Source organism: Rhodamnia argentea, chromosome 7 (assembly GCF_020921035.1).
Source record: "Rhodamnia argentea isolate NSW1041297 chromosome 7, ASM2092103v1, whole genome shotgun sequence".
Taxonomy (NCBI): domain Eukaryota; kingdom Viridiplantae; phylum Streptophyta; class Magnoliopsida; order Myrtales; family Myrtaceae; genus Rhodamnia; species Rhodamnia argentea.
In genome coordinates, this window is record NC_063156.1 from 24932914 (window position 1) to 24955449 (window position 22536).

Here is a 22536-nt window from a genome sequence, read left to right on the forward strand (position 1 = left end):
CGAAGAATCTCGGAGACCTACCGAAGCACGGAAGCTAAGATCTTTCATACCCAAAATCTTCTTATCAATTCGAACCCAAACTTGACCGCCACCGCCACCGCTACCGCTACCCTCCTCCCCATCCGCCATCCTCTCTCTCTCTCTCTGTATTCAAGTGGCCATGGCACCAATGACCTCGAACCGGAGGTCGCAGGCCTTGTTGTCTAATCGGGATTGCGAGCTGCATGGACGCCAGATTTCAATCTCATGTCCCCTGGCCACGTAAAAGTCGCACATGGCTGAGGGGGGTGCAGGGCACAAAGGGGTCGTCTTGACTTATCTAAATCAAGAAAAAAGGAATGCTCCGAAAGACAAAGACCTTGCTTAATTTAGTTATTCACAACAAGCATGGTAGGGATAATTTTTGACAAACCTTTGTTCCGTTTTCGGTTCATTACCCAATAGAGCTCGTCTACAATAACCATTAATTAGCGGCAACTCGACGTTTTTATTTTTATTTTTATTTTTGGTCGAAAGCAACTCAACGTTTACAATGACGTTTAGCACAAGCGGAGATGCTTAAATCATTGACGACCGCTTGAGAGAGAGGTTTTGTCTTTAATTTTAGGTGCAGCTCACACTAGGGGTGAGCAATACGGTCCAGAATTGAGAATCAGCTTTTCCCGATTCTATAAAATTAGAGCCGATAATTTTCAGTCCATTTTCCGGTTCCAAGAGGAACTGGACCACCCAAACCAGATCAATTATTTTTTATCTATTTATTTTTATTTCTTAAATGTAAACCTAATAATTCGCCAGTTATTTTTTGTCCTAAATGCAAATCTAGAGTCCATGTTGCTTGGCCCTATAATAATTCAGCGATTTCACTGAACAGCTCGAGAATCGGACCCGATCAAGAACCGATTGCCTCTAGCTCATGCATCGTTGGTTGATAGTTCATAGGAGGTCAAGGGCGTGCAAGGCAATACTTTGGTTTCAAAAATCAACTTTTGCTCCATAAGTTTATTTATGATAAGAGAAATTCATTTTGTACCCGTTGAAAATTTCCACTTCTCGAACATTATTAACATAAGATCTTTACAAAAAATTATTGTCAAAGGCCAAAAAATTTCTACTTCAATTTTACTTTTTTTAAATTTCTTTAAAAATAATTTTTATTATTAAAAATATTAATTACTTTTTAAAAATAATAAAAATTATTATTTTTTTTTTTACTTCGGCGGCGTAAGGCGGTGACAATGGTGGGTGGCGGCGGGCGACGGTGGGAGGGGTGCTGCGGCGACCGACAACAAGCGGATGTGGGCAATGGGTGGTGAAGGTCGGCGATGGGCAGTGACAGCAGAGGCGTGGTTGGAAGAGAGAGGCGTTGAAAATAAAAAGAAGCCTAAGTGAGAGAGATATTGATGTTGAGATATTTTTGCTTTTGGAAGAGAAGTAACTTTCTTTAACTTTAAAATTGGCTCAAAAACAACTTCAGAGATAAAAATATAATGTTGCATAACCAAATAGATTTTGGTTTCAAAAGTTGCATTACCAAACGAATTTTTTTTTTAAAAACACTTTTGGAGCATAAATTTATTTTGAGAAGTGTTACCATACGCCCCCACGTTGCCCAACTTGCCATACCACAAACTCATGTCTTAAAAGCAGGACCCACGTAAACAAGGGGGACCCACAATCATCCTCTCTCTTTGTTACGCAAGCATGCAATACGATACTATAAAAATGAGCAAAACTGGACAGTCACCAAGGCTATCACGCACTTAATCCGCATCTTCTCCAACTTGATTTGGGGTCTCACCTTTTATCTTGCTAATGAAGCATTTGATCATGGAAGGCAAGTCGAGGGTAATTCTAGTTTAAAAAGCAGGTAGTCTGATAGTTTGACAATATCGTCATTTATTTCTCACTACTATTGGGAAGTTTAGCATCGAATTGGATGAATAATGGAATCAGACTTTGAGGCGTGATAATACTCTTTTTTAAGAATTTATTTGCCTCACAAAATTGCTAATGGTTTCTAGTAAATATCCTCGAGGATAAAACAAAGTCTCGGTGAGAATAGCAGATAGCAATTCTGATATTTTTCCAAGATCTCTCTATGAAACAATTGGAAAGAGTGGCTATATTTCTCTTCAAAGAAAAAAAAAATAGAAGGTGAAGTTTTGAATTGAACAAACACTTAGGTGTATAAAACTCGGGATATGATATGTTTTTCTTCCCGTGTTAGGTGTCCGGATAGTATAATGTCGGATATGGGGGATATACCATAAAATCCTGGGGGGGGTGGTAGGTCGGTGGATTTCTTATCCGTTATATAAAGTTTTTTGTTTTTGTTTTATTTTTTTTATTTATTTATTTTGAAGGGTTTGAAATCTATAAATGTGTCTCTTAGTTTTTTTTGTGTATGAGAACATTTTTTTATAGTAATAAGTGATATTTTAGCTCTATATGTTTTATATTGATATGGTTTTAATGTGATATGTGGATATGATCGCTTTAAATCGTGTTCCAATGTGGTGGTTGGAATCCTGTTTTCTTCTTTTTTCTAAGCCAAACCTTAGTAATATATAGAGAAAATGTTTGAATAGATACGATTTTTCAAAGGCTAAGAAGTTATGTTCGAATAGCCACGACTTTTCAAAGATTAAGAAATAATGTCCAAACGGACACAATTCAAACACACCTCTTCAAAAGTTGTAAGAGCCCTTTATGAACAGTCGCACTGTTTCAATAAGCCATAATGATAATTATTTATTAATGCCAAATATGGTCCACGTGCGCACTTACATCTTTTCGATATGGTACAAGGCATCTCTTGGTTTGTTTTTACAAACAAACCACCAACAATCCTCCACTTTGTTTGTAAAAAAAAAATTACAAAAAAAAATTCCCAAAACATACAATCAAACATTTCTATGCGATTAATATACCCACATAAATGTCTCTTTTGAGTTAAACCTTATTTAGTACAAGTATCTCAATACTCCATTAAAGTTACAAGTAGCTTAGCTTTAAACTTGTTACTCTATGTAATAGAATCAAACATACCGCACATATATAACCTCTTGTTTCAAAGAGAAGTTCATATTTACTCAGCACTATTATGGCCTTGTGCTTGTACCTGTATCATGAGCTCTTTAGAAAGCAACCTTAACTTTCGTAAGAAGCAGGATCACTTCTAAGCCTATATAGATTAAGTATTTTCTCGTGTTTTTGTTACTAATAAACACGTAACTAAATCGTATTAGACTTCATTAAAAGTATAACTCAGCCTCTAAAATGTAATAGACGATACTAACTTCTCATGTCTAGGCTAATGTCGGTATCAAACAATCACTTTCAGTAACTTATTTTTACCCATGAAGCCTTATAACTAGTGGTGTGCTAGTATTAGGTCGGGTTACCATTACTGGTCATTTTAAGCAAAGGATTTTAGTCCCATTTCATTTGAGGTCACCTTTACCATATCTCTTGATAGAGCCTTTGTAAAGGGATTGGTTAGATTCTTGCTTGATGATGATGTGTATATTTGACTTATATTTTTGTTATATTTGATGGTATTTTGGACAAATATTTAATGGTATTTTGGGCAAATATTTGAATAAATAGAGTGGAATTTTTTTTAATGCATTGTGGTTAGGTGATGGTGAATGATGCAATCGTGAAGACTTTGGACGCTTTTGATGTGTTTTTGAGTTGTTGGTTGGGATTCTCCATGTAAAAGGCCCATTTTTCAGATTATGTGCAAATAGCCGTGCCCACAATTTAAGGTCACGTGGATGCAGAGCTGGTGTAGAATTTGGGGATGTGATTTGACCATTAATTTCCATATTTTCCAGATCTGATTGTGAAGGATTTTTGTACTTAAATAGAACTCTTAGTTAGGATATTAGGGAGAAGTTTTTGCCTACTTTTTCTCTCTTTCCATGTTGGATATAATTTCTTTTTCTAGACTTTCTTTTTTATTATTTAAGAGGTTGAACGCAAGAGAGCAAAGACAAACTTTTACTCCATAAAATCCAGAAGCATATTATTCTTATCTTTTGCCTTGCGTGGCCAACTCCTCTTTAATCTAGCAAAGGTTTATCAAGGTTCAAGCTCATTCAAGTTGTGAGATCTAAACTTAATCCTCCTTCTTAATTTTTGCAGTATTTATATATTCTCTGTTTTATTGTTCACCATTGCTTTGTAGGTTGTTACAATAAGAGCTCGTTGTGCAATTGATGGGGTGATAGTTGCCAATTTAAATACCCAAACCTGTAATTGTTTAGGTGTTTTAATGATAGTGGCTAATAATATGACTTGATTAAAACCAGATTTTCAGGTTGTATTATGAGAATATATGGTCTAGCTTGAATAAGTTACGAGTGTGATTTATTGGCTAGGGTTGGGTTTTTCTCGTTTTTCATGCTATTAGCGAATTGAATCCTTGGTACATGTCGGGGTTGTTCGTTAAAAAGGGATTAATCATAGGTGTGTGTCCGGTTAATCTAATATTAAGGAAAGATTAGGTTGTTAGAAGTATTTCAACAACCATAACCAACTTATTGCGGTGTTTGAAATTATTTGATTGACTCAATGATCAACTTCCGAACTTGAATGAGATTACCTTTGCTAGATGTTGCATAATCTGATTTATTTATTTATTTATTTATATTTTCTTATTTTATTTAAGTATATTCTGCATAAACCTCCCTTCTTAATTTCACTTTTATTGTTTACTTGGTTTTCAAAGAATTAACAATTTGTCAATCTCTATGGATTCAACTCTGTTCACCCTAAGTACAATTTATTTGCGATTTAGAGAGTAGGAATTATATTTGGTGAATTTGACAAGCACCACTTGACCTCACGCAAATAATTGTTATGGTACTATCCTGAATCAATTATTTCACATACTCATGTCTTAAATTGATATGTCTAGACTTTCCATTATCGGTGATATTATAAGCTTTTGTTAAAGTAGTCCGACTATCACAGTGAACAGAAATATGAGGCATGAGGCTAGGCCATAATTTGATGTCCAACATCTACTTTCTAATCCACTCAGGCTCTTTTCCAATTGCCGCTAAAGCAATGAATTTCAATTCCACCGTTGAATAAGTTATACGTGTTTGTTTCTTGCTCACCCGAGATACAACACATCCATCTAACGTGAAGATCTATCCATCATGGAATATTTGTCTCCCACACTAGAAATCCAACTAGCATCGTTCGTATCCTTTCAATACAACTAGATAATTATTGTAGAACAATCCCAAATTTTTAGTTATCTTAAGATAACTAAACATTCTCATAATGGCATTCCAGTATTTTACAATTGGATTACTAGTATATATACTCAACTTACATATGGAAAAAACAATATCGGGTCCATTACAATGCATCGCATACATCAAAGACCCTATAACACTATCATATTCAAGTTGTGTTACTGCTCTACCGGTGTTATAATTTAGTTAAATATTGGGATCAAACGGATTACTCACTTCTTTGAAACCAAGATGTTTAAATTTATTTAAAATTTTCTCAACATAATCACATTGGCTCAAAGAATAACCCTTACTATGTATATTTTTTTTAACTTTAATACGTAAGATAGCATCTACTCCAAGTCTCCACCCAAGTCTTTCATTTTAAATTTTGAAGTTAGATATTTCTTAGTCTCAATGACTCGGTGTCGCGACCTAAAAATCGGGTTTCAATTTTAGGTTTATGGATTACCGGATTGATTAATTAAAATAACTAACCTAGCTCGAACTCTCTCAAGTTCTATCAAATCGTGACTTAAGGTCCAAGTGATTATTCTGCAAAAGATTTTTATTTTGTGGAGCCGCCACTAATAATTTCTTGGTAGGTTGATTAGAAACCTAAATAAAATAGCGGGAGAAAACTATTTTATTTCTACAAACCAGAGATCTTAAGTTCGGGACTTGGTTACATTAATTTTTCAATTAATGTTCTTTCAATACCAATTTCATGAAAAAATTTTGATTTGACAATTTTGATGAATTATGACTTGCAGTTCAAAGGTGCAATTTTTGGGTTTTTTTTTTTTTTTTATTTTTGATGTATTTTCGAAATTAAAAATTAATGGAAAAGGAGGGTGAATCGGTTCAAGACTATCTTAAATTGTTTTGGATTTAATTCGCATTAAGCCCCAAAATTTTTAAGAAAATCCTTCAACCCTAAGTCTACAACTTTTAAAATCTATCCTAATGGATGCAAAAGATTTTGCTTATTGAATGTGATCCATGAGATAGGATTTCTAGAAAATTTATCTTTCTAAAAAAAGATTGATAAGACGTGGGTTTTAAGAAACCATATCTTGCTACATCTTTTTTATTTTCTGGGATTTCATGACATGAAAATTAAACAGGAGACATGAATGATTTGTTTATTTTATTAAATTTTTCTTTTTTTTTTTTTGTGATTTTAAGTTTTTATGAATGAATTTAAATTCAAGTTGCAAATCTTTTAATGAAAAATATAATTACCATCGAATATTTCGAATTCAATTTCGATCTCAAGCTTGACGGATCGACTCTAAAATTTGAAATACCCGCTACGGAAATAATTCCATCTAAAGCCCGATAGATAGACTTATTTCCACGTATGCGGTTGCGGATTATGATATTTTCCTAATCAATCACATTTTGAAGGATTTTTGATATCTTGAGTATCTTGGATATATTCAAAAGATTTTCGACACCTTCCGATTTTATCCAAACTTGACAAGTAATTCAATCCAAGATTTTCAAAGAATATTTGGTCATATTGCAATTTTTTTAAATTAGGCAAGAAATATATTACGAGATTTTCAAAGATATTCAAGATCGAATTCCAAAGTGCAATTTTCGAACATGCAAATCTTCAGATATGCCAATAAATGCAACCGGGCATCAATTCAAAAATAGGCAATGCAATATCCGAAATATACAATTTCAATCAGCAATTCATGCAAGATATTTCATGAATATTTGGCGGTATGCCTAGATATTCAGAATTTTCAAACAAGGCAAATAAATATCAAGAAATTCATGATAAAAAAAAACTAAACTAATATCGCAAGGCTGTCTTTTCCGAATTTGCATCTGCCGAACTTGGGACTGAAACTAATTTTTCGGACCGAATATCTAAGGGATTCCACGCAGCGAGGTTGAATAAGGTAGCGTGATGTGGCAAGCGAAATCCGGATGAGCAGAACAATGGGCAGTCTACTACAGAAAAAAATTTGGAAAGGAAAGCCTTTTGCCTTGATTAGAAACGAAAACCCCTTAAAAAAAAAAAAAAAAAAAAAAAAAAAAAAAAAAACCCGAAACTAGCAAACAAGAAAAGAACTTGGCAGCTAGAAGAGACAAATATCTCCTCTCACGTATATTGCTCTCGAGAAACTCACGTGTAATCTGATTTTTCTGAATGAATTCCCTAACCCCCCTTTGTGAAGACTTAAGGGTCTATTTATAATATTATAAGCTAGGTTTAATCTCATTAACTGGGCCAATTGTATGCTACCAAAGGAGTAATGGGTCATCCCTTGATTCCAACTCACGGGGGCTCAAACCAATGTAGGTCTCTTGTTTTCTTTATAAAATTTTTGGCCACTCATTGCTCTATTTGACATTGACTAGGACGAACCGCATAAGTTCATTGGCTGAGTTGGGCTTGAAAACTTCAATAAACATTGATTATGATCATACAAGTCCAACTCAACTCTATTAAAGTTCGAGAGCACGCACTACGAAAAAATAAGAGTTTAGCCACGGATTTTGCCACGAAAAATTAAAAATTGTCGCTAAATTGATTTGCGACGAAAATTAAAAAAAAAAAAATATTTAACCAATTCGTAATCGCAAAATTTAGCGACGAAAAACTAAAGTTCGTCGCTAATTAGCAACTAATTTTGCGACGACTATTTATCCGTGGCTAATTAGCGACGAATAAGTTTTTTTCAAAAATAAAAAAAAATTTCTTAACTAATTACTCTCCGTGGCAAATTAGCAACGAAACTTATTCGTCGCTAATTAGCCACAAAAAAAATGTCGTCACTAAATTTAGTGACGAATTTAGTGACGAATTTTCTGTTCGTAGCTAAATTTAGCGACGAAAAAATAATTTTTTGTCGCTAGATTTTGCGATGACAGATTAGCCACGAATTTTTTTTCGTGGCAAAATTCATCGCAAAACCCAATTATCGACGAATTTTACCGAATTTTTCGTGGCAAAATTTGCTATGAATTTTTATTCGTCGCAAAATTCGTCACAAATTTGATTCATGGCAAAATTCGTCACAAATTTGCTACAAATTTTTATTCGTCGCAAATGTTTGTCACAAAAAGTGTGTTTTTTTGTACTGTTCCTTTTTATTCAGTGGCGGAGGTGAGGGAGTCGTGGGTCGCAGCGGGTTGAGGGAGTCCCCGGGATGGCGAGCTGGACGGTGGCGGAGGGGGTGGGTCTCAGCTGGAGCGGGGGCGTCGCGGGCAGAGGAGGAGCAGAGCAGGAGGGTTGTCGGGGTGCAGGGACAAAGAGAGGGAGAGAGACCGAGAGATGGAGATGGAGATGGAGGTCGGGGGCTCGGGCTCGGGGCGGACAGCTGGAGGGACGACGACGAGGCCTACAGTGACTGGAGGAGGCGGCAGGTGGTGGCGTCGGTGGTGAGTTGGAGGGTGGTAGAGTAGCAGTGGAACAGAGGAGAAGGGCGAAGCGTCGCGGGTCTAGCGGCTTCCGAGGTTGGCGGGGCGAGCTCAGCGGGCTCGTGGGGCTCACGGGACGATGGAATGTCGCGGCGACGGTGCAGCTGGAGGTGGCGGCTGCGGGCTGTGGGCGTCGGGGCTTGCGTTGTGGGGAACAGAGAGGTGGTGGGGTGGAGGTCGACGATGGCTACGCGGGGCTAGCGGGCGAGCGATGACGGCCGCAACGGCGGGGTGACGACGAAGGTGGGTGGTGGTCAGCTCGAGGCTGGCGTCGGCTGGGGGGCTGCCGAATGAAGAAGAAGAAGAAGAAGAAGACGATGAACAGGGGGGAAAGGGGGTCTGTTCGCACAAAGAGGAGGAAGAGAAAAGGTGAGTGCGGGGAAGAGAGAGAAGGACGAAGAGAGAAGGTGAGTGGGGTTAGGTGGGGGAAATTGAATGCCGTGGAGAGGGGAATGATAGAAAGGGGGCGGGAGAATTTATAGAATGGGATTAGGCGGGAGGAGAGAGTGGGATCGCTAAAATTCAAAAGCTCCCTAAAAAATTTAGCGATGAAATAAAGTCTTTCGTCGCTAATTAGCGACGAAACACATAATTTCGTCGTTAATTAGCGATGAAAACATAACTTCATCGTTAATTTAAATAAAAAAAAATTTGCGACGAAAGATGAAATTCGTTGCAAAATTTGTGACGAATACTCTATTTGTCGCAAATTGTCGATATAAATTAAATAAAAAAGAGAAAAAATAATAATTAGCGATGAAAAAATAATTTCGTCACTAATTTCCAGAATAAATTAAATAAATTTGCGACGAAATGTATTATTTTGTCGCAAAATTTAGCGACGAACATTGTTTTTTCGTCGCAAATTAAATAAATTGAATATTTTCTTTTTTTTTATTTCCTTCATATTAGCAACGAATAATACATTTCGTCGCTAATTTTAATATTTTCTTTGTTATTTTTATTCATAGTGCTAATTTTGCGACGAAAACAAAAGTTCGTCGCTAATTAGTGACGAACGTTTATTTTCGTCGCTAATTAGCGACAAACGTCGATTTTCGCTACCAACTATTAAAAAAAAAAATTGTGACGAAAAAAGACGTTCGTCGCTAATTGGCAACGAATCCCATTTTCGTCGCAAAGGAGATAGCCACGAATAATAATTTCATGGCGCTTTTCGTTGCTAATTAGCCACAAAAAATTTTTTGTGGCTATTTTCGTCGCTAATTAGCCATGAAATATTTTTCGTGGCTTTTTTCGTCGCTAACTAGCCACGAAAAATTTTTCGTGGGAATTTTCGTCACAAATTAGAGACGAATTAGTTTTCATCGCTATATTCGTCACTAATGAGCGACGTATTTTTTCGTCGCTTATTTCGTCGCAAATAGCGACGAATATTCATTTTGTCACTATTTTCATCGGAAATTAGCGACGAATTTTTTCTGTGGCAAATTTTTCGTGACTAAATCCGTGTTTTTTTGTAGTGACGCCTTTTCTTAACAAAACATATGCAGTCCCAATGGAAATCAAAATAGGCTCCAGAACCTATGAAAATTCAGCACATCTATGTCCACGTCTTACCCGAAATTTATCATTCAATCGCAGGCCTACTGCACATTTTTCGGGCTTGAATCAGGCTTCAAAAAATTAGCATTTTAACTAATGCCTCTTTTTTCCTAAATTATAAGCTCCAAAAATAGCCTGAAAATTTCGGCGCATGTGTTCATGAATTGCCAAAAATTTGTATGCCAATTTAGGTTTAAATTGCCTATCAAATTAAGCTCGAGTCGCCTGCCGCCAATCCAAATGAATATGCAAATGCATGAATCCTTAAAATAAGTATGAAAAATGATATATTTAGACACTTATAAGATTATTATGCTTGAATTCTTTGGATAATATGACTGAATCAAATTTTTCATACTGCTACTTCAATGCTTGTTTAAGCCAATAAAGATTTTACATTTATCAAATTCCACCGTTAAAGTTTTTTAAAGTTTAACCTTTTCAATTGCTTCTACACTTTGCCTTCGCTCTCGTACTGAAGATATCCAAATTCAAATTTTGAAGAATCACCACTTCCCATCTGATTACTGGTTAGCTGGGTAGTGATAGTCAATGTTCTCCTCAACCCCTCAACCCTCAACAACAATCCGGAATTAATAAACTTCATAAATTGTTGGACTATCTACAGTTTGCCCTTCATATAGTTTTTTTTTTTTTTTTATAAGCAAGGTGTCCGCGCGGCCGGCGAGCTATGGCTCAAACCTGCAGTAGAGCACGACTATTCCTCGAGGGAAGGCTAGCGTAGCATCCCACCACCATGACCTCTTGCTTAAATCACCGACACCTACGAGTTTCGAACCCAAGACCTCTCGTGAAAGGAATTGGGCTCAAATCATCGCGGCCACCGATGGGTGGGTATTTGCCCTTCATATAGTTGGCAACTTCTCTAACCCCAAGTTTGAATCACATCCCCGAAAGTTTCGACGTCCATGCCGGCGGATCCATGTTTAAAGGTACAATTCTGAACGTCTTGAAGAAGTGGCTTGAGATTGCAGAGTTTTGAAGGGCCACATTCGAAACCCAGATTATCAAGGTGAATCCGCTTCCACACTGTTGAGTCTGAGTCTGCCACGGGAGGCCCGTGTGGTCGTGTATCACATGTATTGATATGCTTTCCCCAGGAAGGCCCTTCTAGAGAAGACGGAGATTCCTTGCGGTCAATATTTGGACTTTTAGTCCGGCCATACTGGTGAGGTTGAATGCTGCCCACTTCTTTCCTCGTGAGACGATGCATCCTGCACGAAACGCCTTCATTCACAAATCGCCATGGAATGCAATCGCGTAATCAAAATCCGACTCCATTATTGTAGAAAATAAATCCTTTAAATTGTTGAGAAATTTAGCGTCGAATTGGATGAATAATAGAATCGGACTTTGAGGCGTGATAACACTCTCTTTAAGAATTTATTCGCATTGTTTCAATAAGCCACAATGGTAATTGTTGATTAATACCAAATATAGTTCACGTGCGCACTCACATCTTTTCGATGTGGGATAAAGCATCTCTTAGTTTGTTTTTCCAAACAAACCACCAATAATCACGCGATCTTCCAATCAATTAGTGCTTTATACAAAATAAGCGGTGATGATGTGTGGGCCTACGATTGAGGTTGTATGGTTCCCTTCTAGTTATCCCACATTTGAAGTGGGAATCAATGGCTTCCCTTCAACTGATGCCGACAAAATTCATATTTCACCAGCTCTAATTAATTCTTGAAATCGAATTAACGTAGGTGAAGATCACATTTCGGAGGTCGGTTGGTTAGTCACGGGCCCTCGAGTTATAGAAAAATGTTATATTAAGAACCCATTCCCAAGTCACGAGTTCTTTCTCACTATATGGCCGCAATCTATGTCGGGATGGTAAGAGGTCTTAATGTACATTCTGCATCGAAGTATTTTTATCGTGCTAAACCCGATTTAAAGAAGTTTAAACTCCGAATGAGATCATGGCTCGAAACGCATCTCTCGAATCCCGTCAAAGACACTAGCTGGGGAATCATTTTTGGTACGACAATGCACCGTTACTTAGGTCATAGAAAATAGCCTCATCGAGTTAGTTGTGCATACGTTGGCCCGCAACGCAAAAATCGATGATGAGGACGTTAGCCGCCCCTAGATTGGCACTGACGTGAAAATTCTTTTAACAATTTTCAATTTTTTCTGTTTCATTTTTTTCTCTCCCTTGTCTTTTTGCCGGCCACCGGAAAAAAGAAAAGGAAAAGGAAAAAACAGAAATTTCTTTTTTTTTTTAAAGTTATTTGAAAATATCCATGTCGTAGCCGGCAGTGCCTAATAGAACGATTGGCATCCACGTCAATAATGCATGATTTCCAGCCTAAATTGGTAAAATGCACTAAATTGATATTAATATGAAAATATTTAAAACTAAATTAATTCAATTATAAGATTTACGATCGAATTAATATCAATATAATAAATTTACGACGTTTTCAGTACTTGTCTCGATGTTGATGTTGTGGAGCTTGTGGTGGAGGATTTATCTGTGCTACTTGTCTCGATGTTGATGTTGTGGATCACTTGTGTTGGCTCCATGCCATGAGGTTCTCCGATTTGCTGGTCCAGTCCTCTCCAGTCCTCTCCAACCTCTCCAACTAAAAGGATTGAATGAGTGAATATTGGACGGGCATGACTCGTGTCACACGTTCGGTGTTATTGATTCGTTTCAACTCGTGTTATCGTAAAAATTGATACTCTTTATCAGATATGCTAAAAGACGATATCATTTTAAGTTCACGTCAACTTATATCGATTCCGGATTATGGATTCATGTATAAGCTGTATATAAGGTGACTGAAATATATAATAAGTGCGGTTTTCATTTGTTGTGATTAAAATTTAGTGAATATCGAGTGAAGTTTATTTGAGTAATGCAATAAGTTATTCTTAAAATTATTTTAATCTATTTTGGCATTGAATGGATAGATAATCCATTTATCCGTGTAATTAACAAAGCTATCTTCAAATTATGAGTATTATTTATTTAATACAATAGATTTCGCTTTCTAACTTATTTATTTACGGTTGAGATTATACAGTCCATTCACAATCTTGTCGAGAAAACATTTCCCTTCTAATTATCCCATGTTCGAAGTGGAAATCAATAGTTTCCATTGAACTAGTGCTGGTAAAATTCATATTTCACCAACTCTAATTAATTTTTGAAATTATTATTTGAATTAACGTAGGCAAAGATCACATTTCGGGATTCATCCAAGCCGAGACCCTAAGTCGATTGGTTAGTTCACGGGCCCTTGTTTTATAGAAAGATGTTATATTGAGAACGCATTCCCAAACGAGTTCTTTCTCACTATATGACCGCAATCTATGTCGTGATGGTAAGAGCTTTTATTGTACATTCTGCATCGAAGTATTTTTATCGTGCTAAACCCGATTTAAAGAAGTTTAAAAGCTTATACTCCAAAGGAGATCATGGTTCCAAAAGCATCTCTCGAATCCCCCCAAAGACACTAGCTGGGGAATCATTTTTGGGACGAGAATGTACCATTGCTTAGGTCATTGAAAATAGCGTCATCTTGCTAGTCGTGCATGCGTTGGCTCGCAATGCAAAAATCGATGACACGTACATCAGCCGTTCTATGATGGCACTGTCATGGAAATTCTTTTAATTTTTTTTAAAAAAATTCTGTTTTATTTTTTTTTCCCTTGTCTTTTTGCCGGCCACCGAAAAGAAGAAAAAGGAAAAAAAAAAAATAAATTTAAAAAAAATTTTAAAAAATTATTTGAGAATATCCACGCCAGCACCGACAGTGCCAAGTTTGAAGGGCTGGCGTGCATGTTTGCGATTTTCGGCCTAAATTGGCCGAATGCACAAAATTCATACCAATATAAAATTATTTAAGATTAAATTAATTCAATTGTAAAACTTACCACTAAATTGATATCAATATAATAAATTTAAGACTTTTTCGGCACGCGAATCGATGCTGATGTTGACGTTGTGGAGCTTGTGGTGGAGGTTTTATTAGTGTTACTTCGTACCCCAGGGTGAGCCCGGGTTCTTTTGTTTGTGCTCCAAGATTTTCCTTCACTCGTGTTGGACTTTGCTCCATGACATGTGGTTCCTCGATTTGCTGCTTCAGTCCTCTCCAACCACTCAATTTAAAAGGATTGATTGAGCGAAATATTGGACGGATAGGACTCGTGTCACATGTTCGGGTTATTAATTCGTTCCAACTCGAATTATTGTAAAAATTGATATTCTATTTCTTTACCACACATGCTGATAAGTAGGGGTGTGCATGGTCCGGGCCAGTCCGGTCCCGGCATGGAACCGGGGACCGTACCGTAGTCCCGGACCGTAGTCCCGGTCCCCATATTTTCGGGACCAAGGACCGGACCGGAACCGGCGGTCCTGGTCCGGGCGGGTCCCGGTCCGATCTCGGTCCCGGCTCAATGGGACCGCTAACTATTGAAAATCTAATCAACTTAATAAATTATGTCATGGTAAAAACATAGCGACTCGCTATGACTTTTATGATCGACGAACTTGACCAAAATGTTCGAATTCAATACCAAATTCAGCCATTACATGATAAAAACATCACCAACCGCACTCAAAAAAAGCCTGCAGAGAGAAAAGATGACCAAAAACAAGATGGAAAATAAGACTAAAAAGAGAGTTTTGAGGAGGAAAGTGCGACCATGCAAAGTTGGGAAAAAAATGGGTAGTGGACTTTTATTATTCTGTTTTGTTTTAAATTTTCTTTTGCAATTGTATATATTTATATATAAATAATTATATATTATTGGCGGTCCGGTCCGGGCCGGGCCGGTCCGGTCCCAATACAAGAAACCCGAGGGGACCGGACCATCCACCTCAAGGACTTACCAACCCGGCCGGTCCCGGCCGGTCTCGAGTTGGTCCGGTCCGGTTTGCACACCCCTATTGACAAGACGATAGCTTTTTAAAGTTTATGTCAACTTGTGTCGATTCCAGATTATGAATTTGTATATAAGCAAGATAAAAATAAGTGAAATCTATAACAATTGCGTTTTTAATTCGTCGTGGTTAAAATTTTGTAAACATCGAGTGAAGTTTATTCGAGTAATAAAATAATTTTTTAAAAAAATTATTTCAATCTATGTCAAATGAATAAATAATGCATTTATTCTTGTAATTAACAAAGCAATAGCGTCCACTAACATCACGGAAAACATTGTCAAAATACTTTTAGTGCGATAGATTTCTCTCTCTTACTTAATTTCAAATTAAACGCATTAACTCATATATTTGAACTGCTTTATCTATCTTTAATCTTTTCAATTTGAAATCAATAAGATAAATAGCAAGAGATAGAAGTTTGGGAAAGACAATAGAAATATATTTCGAGATATATCATTTTATCTATTTTATTGATCAAATACATTTAAGATTACATTTGAAAATACTTTCTCATTTTTCATTCTTAGATCATTCAATAAGTGATACACGTTTCGGATGCCATGCCATGCGTGGCAATTACAAAGTTAAAGTTAGATTCCACGCAAAGGAGCGAACATTCTCTCGGTTCTAACTTATACGGCATATAATAGATAGATGAGCCAATTGACGTCCGATTTTATGGACTTTTCTCGATCGAAGAAAAAAATTGCCAGTTGACCTTTTTTCCTATATCCCAGCAATACATATGTCACCTACAATCTCATCCTTCGATCGAGTCACATGACCAGTTCCTTTGTGTGTTTAACGGTCATAAGTTTGAGGTACTCTGCAACAAATTTGCTCCAGTCGTGATGGCCGACATGTCATAGGATCCGTACTAATCAAAGGAAATTTATGACCCAAGAAGTTTCTCACCCATCTTTTTCTTGCGAAGTCAAATGTCTAGATCTAGCTTGATAACATGTGATGCACATTATGAAAAAATTACTAAAAAAATTCTAAACTTATTGCAATTGTATTCAATCTTAAATATTTTATTATTCTTCTTTTGCCAGTTGAGTCCTAAACATTTTGCATTTATGTTAATTCAGTTCATCCTACCAATTTTAATTGAAAAATCACCGATGTGGACATCGGTAGTCCTACGTAACACGACTAATGTTGACATGAATATTTTTTTATTTTTTAATATTTTTCAAATTTTTATAAATTTTTATTTCCTTTTTTTCTCCTTTTCTTTTATTTCCTTCTTTTCTTTTTTTGTTACTCAATGTGGAGTCGTCGAACCTTGCTTGCCACTATGGCCGATGAGGGTTGTGACGCCCTCATCGATTGCCGGCAAGGGTCGTAGCCCTCACCCGGCCTCGCCCGGATCTAGGCGAAGGCAGCCTTGTCTTGCCCTCGCCCAATGGCCGGTGAGGTCTAGCAAACCTCACAAGCCACAATGGGTAACAAACAAAGAAAAGAAGGAAGGAAAAGAAAAAATAAAATGAATAATAAAATAAGAATTAAAATATATTAAAATATTATTAAAAATTGTCCACGTTAGTGCCGGTCGAGCCATGTAGAATGGTCGACATCTATATCGCCGATTTTTTGATCAAAATTGGCAAGGTGGAATGAATTAACGCAAATACAAAAGATTTAAAATTCAATTGATAAAATAAAATTTAAGACTAAATTGATATAATTATAGTAAACTTTTATTTTTATTTTTTTATAATTTTTCCGTCCACGTTCCATTGGTCTAAAATGGACACAAACATTACTCATCTTCAGGAGTAGATAAATAGGGATGCATGCAAGCGCACTAAACCCAGACTGTTGCCAGCAAATCGCACCATCCCACCATCGATTCTTGCAATCCCATGGACCTCCCTCATGAAATGTGCGTCGTTCTGGCTATAGTTTCTTCCCTTCTAGTGCTCCGCATCGTTCGCCAACTTGTCAAATCCTACAAAAATAAGACCGCCGGTAGCCGAATCCCAGAACTGCCCGGGGCGTGGCCTCTGGTAGGCCACCTCCACCTCCTCTTGGGGCCAGGGCCGGCCTTCCGGAAGCTTGGGGCAATGGCTGACGTGCTCGGGCCGGTGTTCTCGCTCCGGCTCGGCGTCCACCATGTGGTCGTCCTGAGCAGCCGGGAGGCCGCCAGGGAGTGCCTCGCCGCCAACGACCGTGCGCTCGCCTCCAGGCCGGACATCGCGGCTGGCCGGCACATGGGTTACAACAGCGCCGTGCTAGGGCTCGCCCCCTATGGCCCCTACCTCCGCCTCATCCGCAAGATCGCCACCCTAGAGCTCTTCTCGGGCAAGCGCCTCGAGGCGCTGCGCCCCGTCAGGAGCTCCGAGGTTGATGCCCTCACCAAGGAGCTGTGGCATCAACCCGCTGGCGGCGGAGTGGCGATGGGCGAGAAGTTGGAGCACATGACGTTCAACATGAACCTGAGGATGATAACCGGGAACAGGTACAAGGACGAGGAATTCGAGGAGGTCGGGTCGGACGCGTGGAGGTTCAAGAGAGCGATCGACAAGGCGTTGTATCTTTGCGGGGTGTTCGTGCTCTCGGACGCGATTCCGTGGCTGGGGTGGCTTGATTTTCAGGGGCACGTGAGGTCCATGAAAGAAACGGGCCGAGAGCTCGACTCCCTGCTCGAGAAGTGGCTGAGACAACACCTCGAGAAGAGATCAAACAAAGGGATCCGAGTTGACGGCGGCGGCGCCGATTTCATGGACATTATGTTGGAGAGCCTGCCCGAGGACGACGTGGTGTTTGGCCACAAGCGAAAGGACATAATCAAAGCCACAGCTTTGGTATTAATTTCTGCGTTCACTTATTATTATTTCTACAATAATTTTGAGATTATACTGCATGAGCATATATATATTTGCTCGATTCTACAGTCACTCCTTTTAATGTCTCTTTCTCGATATGCAGATCCTGATACTAACTGGGACAGAGAGCACATCCATCACAATGACATGGGCACTCTCCCTCCTCCTCAACCACCCGGCTGCGCTCAAATCTGCCCAGCACGAGCTCGACACCGTCGTTGGACGACACGAATGGGTCCAAGAGTCCGACATCAGCAGTCTCAAATACCTCCAAGCCGTCGTCAAAGAGACCCTCCGCTTGTACCCACCAGCTCCTTTGACGGGGATCAGAGAGGCCATGGAGGACTGTCGCATCAGCGGCTGTCATGTTCCTAAGGGCACCAGAGTGCTGGTCAACATCTGGAAGTTACAGAGAGACCCTCGGGTGTGGCCGGAGCCCGACGCGTTCCGACCCGAGCGGTTCTTGGAGGAGCGCAAGGAAGTAGACCTGAGAGCTCAGAACTTCGAGTTTATTCCGTTCAGTTCGGGAAGGAGGTCTTGCCCGGGGGCCACACTCGGCTTGCAGGTAAGTGTCGCTTCTGCAAGGTTCTCACGCTTTTACGAGAGGACGAACTCAGGACTGGAGTGACAGACAAAAAAATTACAACGTGTTGGTAATCAAGGGATTGACTAGAATTGGACTTGGGTCAATGGTCGGGTCGGGTACATAACCTAAATGTCCTCGATCGGCCCATCTATGAACCGGGCCTTAAGGCCTATACCAGTGATCCCAAATCAAGAAAGAAAATACTTAAGTAGGTTGTTTTATATCGTGCTTCGAGCCTCATGGGCTCGACTATACGTCCGACGAGGCTCGATGAGTCGTGAGACTCACATCCAAGTGAATATATGAACTCGAGTTTGACACCATATTACGAATCGCAGGTGGTTCAATTCACGCTGGCTCGGATCCTTCAGGGATTCGAGGTGACACTGGAAGAGGGGTCAAGGGTGGACATGGAGGAAGGGCCGGGCATCGCCCTGCCCAAGGTGAACCCGCTCCGGGTCGCGCTCAAGCCACGCCTTCCGCTGCATCTCTACGAGAGCCTCTAAGTGGAGGGGAATAAATGCATCGCTATTCACTATATATTGATTATCGTTTACTATTTCAATGTAATCGAAGAAAAATGGTTCTTTTACCTGTTTCTTCTTCTTTTTACCTTGGAAGCGTGTAATGAATAATGGACTAAATTGTTAAAAAGCACCGTACCGCACTTGGTAAGAAGTATTAATTATATTTTTATAATAGGTGCTTTTATTTATGACGTGTTAGAAAGAGACTTCCATTCGATTTTCTGGTAATCTTTAATGTGTATTGAAAATTATTCTTCATATCTTTAGGTTCTCATCGAACGCCATCAAGATATTTTGTTAGCAAATTCCTACGTAAAATGGGTTTTCAATTAAAAAGGTTAGATGGTCTTCCGGATAGAATAAACTATCAAACCGTCTTAGTACACCGGAACTCTTGGTCAAGAGAGCAATTCTTAATGAAAAGGGACTTCCTAATTGCTAACATCTTAGTGGGGCTGCGGTCAAAAACACGTTGACCCCGTCGCGAGTGATGCAGAATAGTTCCGACTTGGACCGAACCCTCTGCAGAGAGTTTGTGTCCCCTATGACAATGCTTAGGGACGATCGCTAGCCTGCTTACCGCTCTCAATCCTTTCACTAACTTAAAAAAATAGATGCGATGTGACTAATTATTAAGCAGGTGCTGCAGCAATTAAAGTGCTTGAAGCATACTATCTTAACAAAATTTCTTAGCCATTTTGGCTGATAAATTCGAGTTGCCACCTGCACGATGGGCCCGTATGCACAAGGCCATGGTTCGTGTTCATTTCTGTGTATAACGACACGTTGTTTAGAAGTTATGACAAAAGCTTATGAGCGTATGCACGGGCCCATGAAGTTACGGGGGCTGTTTGACCAATATCATTCCCCCAAAATCGCCATCTACAATTGTAAATCAACAAAGAATCAAAATTTCAAATCTCAATTTGCATCTACGGATAACTAATGGACCTCCCTAAATTATTGTTGCAAGTCGAAAGATCTAACTTTGAAGGAAAAATATATTTTCAAATCTATCTTCGGCTACGATAACATCTCGATTTTCACACAACTATTATCCGTTCTATGGACAATTTGGAAACTATCATTAATTAAATCGGCACATCAGTTGAATCTATCTTCTGTTGAATAGTAGCGTAGATAAATCTTGAGGTATGATGAAGATATTTATTTTTTATAGTCATAAGCAATAAAGATCACACTAACATAACTGACGCAAGCTAATTAAATATAAAATAGGTCACCATAAGCTATCTTGTTAATGAAGCCGGCGTGACTAATCATATCAAACATGTTTAGCCAGCCAATCTCAAGTTCCGTGGATGAATATAGTTGTGTCATGTTGGTATATAATACGATTAACGTTTTAGCATGCTTCGGTGCATGCTTTCGAGTCAAAATTCACCAACTCTTCTTTAATTTTTTTCATTTCCCATATCAAGGAAAATTCCAAATAATGGTTCAAAGTGCGCTTATTTTCTCATATAAAAACTTGAAATAAACTTTGTTGCAAATAAGGACATGAAGTGACATGGCAGTTTCAAATAAGGGCTTGAAGTGGCGATGGAATCTAAAAAAAAATGGCTTGGCCTAAAGAACATTTTCGTCATATTCCCCTTTTGATTTTTTGATATTTTATTTTTTTCCTTTTTTCGATTCTTTTAAAATTAAAAAAATTTGATTTTATTTTCAACTTTAAAAAAAATCAAGGAAAAAATAATGAAAAAAGTAAAAAAATCAAATAAAGGGAAATGACGAAAATGCCTTCCGGATCATGTCATTTTTTGAAATTCTATGACCACTTCGTGCCCTTATTTGAAACAAGATTCACTCCATGCCCTTCTTTGAGAAAACGAAGGCACTCTAGGCTCTTATTGAAATTTTCCCCCATATCAATCTCGACACATTCCAATATTTATTTAGCAAAACAAAAAAGGAATAGATATGTTCATTTGATTGGTAGGACAGGCAACTTATCATTTTGTTGTCCCTAAAAACAAAATACAATTGGAATTTTAATTTCCATAATTGGAAAAGGAAGGAAATAATCATTTTTTCTGTTTATAAAATATTATCATCTTAATCGGGGGACTCAGACGGACAATTTAGCTTCCTTATACTACGAGAGTATATATACGCCTAAACCCTCTCGATCGTTTCCTTCTTCTCACCTCACTCTCACCGTCACACCTTTCCAACGTTCTCAATGATCGTAACCAAAACCCTAGAGACCCGACAAACTATAGCCCGCGGTGAGGTGAGAAGGAAGAGAGCAAGTTAGCGAAGAGCACTGTAATTGCTTAAAGTCATTGTAGCAAGTAGTAATATTATAGATTCCAATCTTGCTACTGGAGTACATGTGTCATCGTAATCAATCACTTCTTCTTGAGAGTATCCCTTTGCTATGAGTTTCGCATTGTTTCTGGTTACTTTACCCTTACCATCCAATTTGTTTTTGAACACTCATTTAGTTCTGATGATTGGATGATTCTTGGGTTTGGGCACAAGTTTCCAAACTTCACTAACTTTGAATTGATGTAGCTCTTGTCGCATTGCCTCTGTCCAGCTTTCATCAACAAAGGACTTTTCAATTCCTTTTGGTTTTATTTCGAATACAAGTGCAAAGGCATTTATGACATTCTTGAGTTTGGATCTGATTATGATCCCGTCTTTTATGCCTCCAATTACAAGATCTTTTGGATGGCTGGATTTGTGCTTCTAGTTCTTATCGAATCTTTCATCTTTTTTTTTTTCCTCTGGAGAATCATCTTGGTTCACAACCTTAGAAGATGCAATCATCTAGGAATCGTCAAGCTTCCGAGCAGCCTTAGATTTTGTTTTGTCCTCAAATGTTAGATTTTACTCGGATTGTTGTGTAATCGGTGTCGCAACAGAAGCGGATCGTGACATTTCCAATTAAGTCGGGAGTTTTAGAAATCGACAGAGAAATAAAACGAGGAACAATAAAGGACACAAGATATACGTAATTCGATCCGAATATTAGAACCTACGTCCACGGGAAAAGCTAACAAATAATCCACTAATAAATAGGAGAATTACAGGATTATAATCACTCACGCTCAAGTGTTTCCTAATCCTATATTATATAATCAGTATCCACAATGTTTAATAACTCAACTTGATGGGCTCGTCTCGATGCACAAATCTCTCAGGGCTCACACGTCTCTCGAGCTCTTCGTCGTTATCGCCTTCGGATTTCCTCTCCTTTTATAGGAGAAGGAAACGAGACCATCATTAAATGCTCATAGGAAAAAAAGTCCATGTGCCCACCATAATATATGGGCATGCATATTCCGTGCATGCGTTGATGAGGATGGGCGCCCACCAGACAAGATCAAATGTCTGACCTCTTTCTTTCTTCCTTCTATATTTCACTAAAGTC

General features: G+C 38.4%; 1 protein-coding gene across 2 annotated transcripts; it reads left to right on the forward strand.

Annotated features, from left to right (window-relative positions):
- The first annotated feature begins 16991 nt into the window (after nucleotides 1–16991).
- Nucleotides 16992–19317, forward strand: LOC115742513 (dimethylnonatriene synthase-like). Of its 2 annotated transcripts, XM_030676841.2 has the most exons (4): nucleotides 16992–17999; nucleotides 18124–18585; nucleotides 18945–19161; nucleotides 19205–19317. In XM_030676841.2, exons 1-3 carry the CDS (start codon nucleotides 17058–17060, stop codon nucleotides 19110–19112), a joined length of 1572 nt encoding a protein of 523 aa, XP_030532701.2. In that variant the 5' UTR covers nucleotides 16992–17057; the 3' UTR covers nucleotides 19113–19161; nucleotides 19205–19317. The 2 variants fall into 2 exon arrangements, with proteins under 2 accessions (XP_030532701.2, XP_030532700.2); XM_030676840.2 differs by having other exon boundaries at nucleotides 18945–19317.
- The last annotated feature ends 3219 nt before the right edge of the window (nucleotides 19318–22536 follow it).

What these genes read in the sequence shown, in the direction of transcription:
- LOC115742513 (XM_030676840.2), top strand. Translation starts at nt 17,058, where the DNA reads ATGGACCTCCCTCATGAAATGTGCGTCGTTCTGGCTATAGTTTCTTCC. An exon ending in TAATCAAAGCCACAGCTTTG is followed by an intron (nt 18,000 to 18,123) that starts GTATTAATTTCT and finishes CTCGATATGCAG; the next exon opens with ATCCTGATACTAACTGGGAC. An exon ending in GGGCCACACTCGGCTTGCAG is followed by an intron (nt 18,586 to 18,944) that starts GTAAGTGTCGCT and finishes TACGAATCGCAG; the next exon opens with GTGGTTCAATTCACGCTGGC.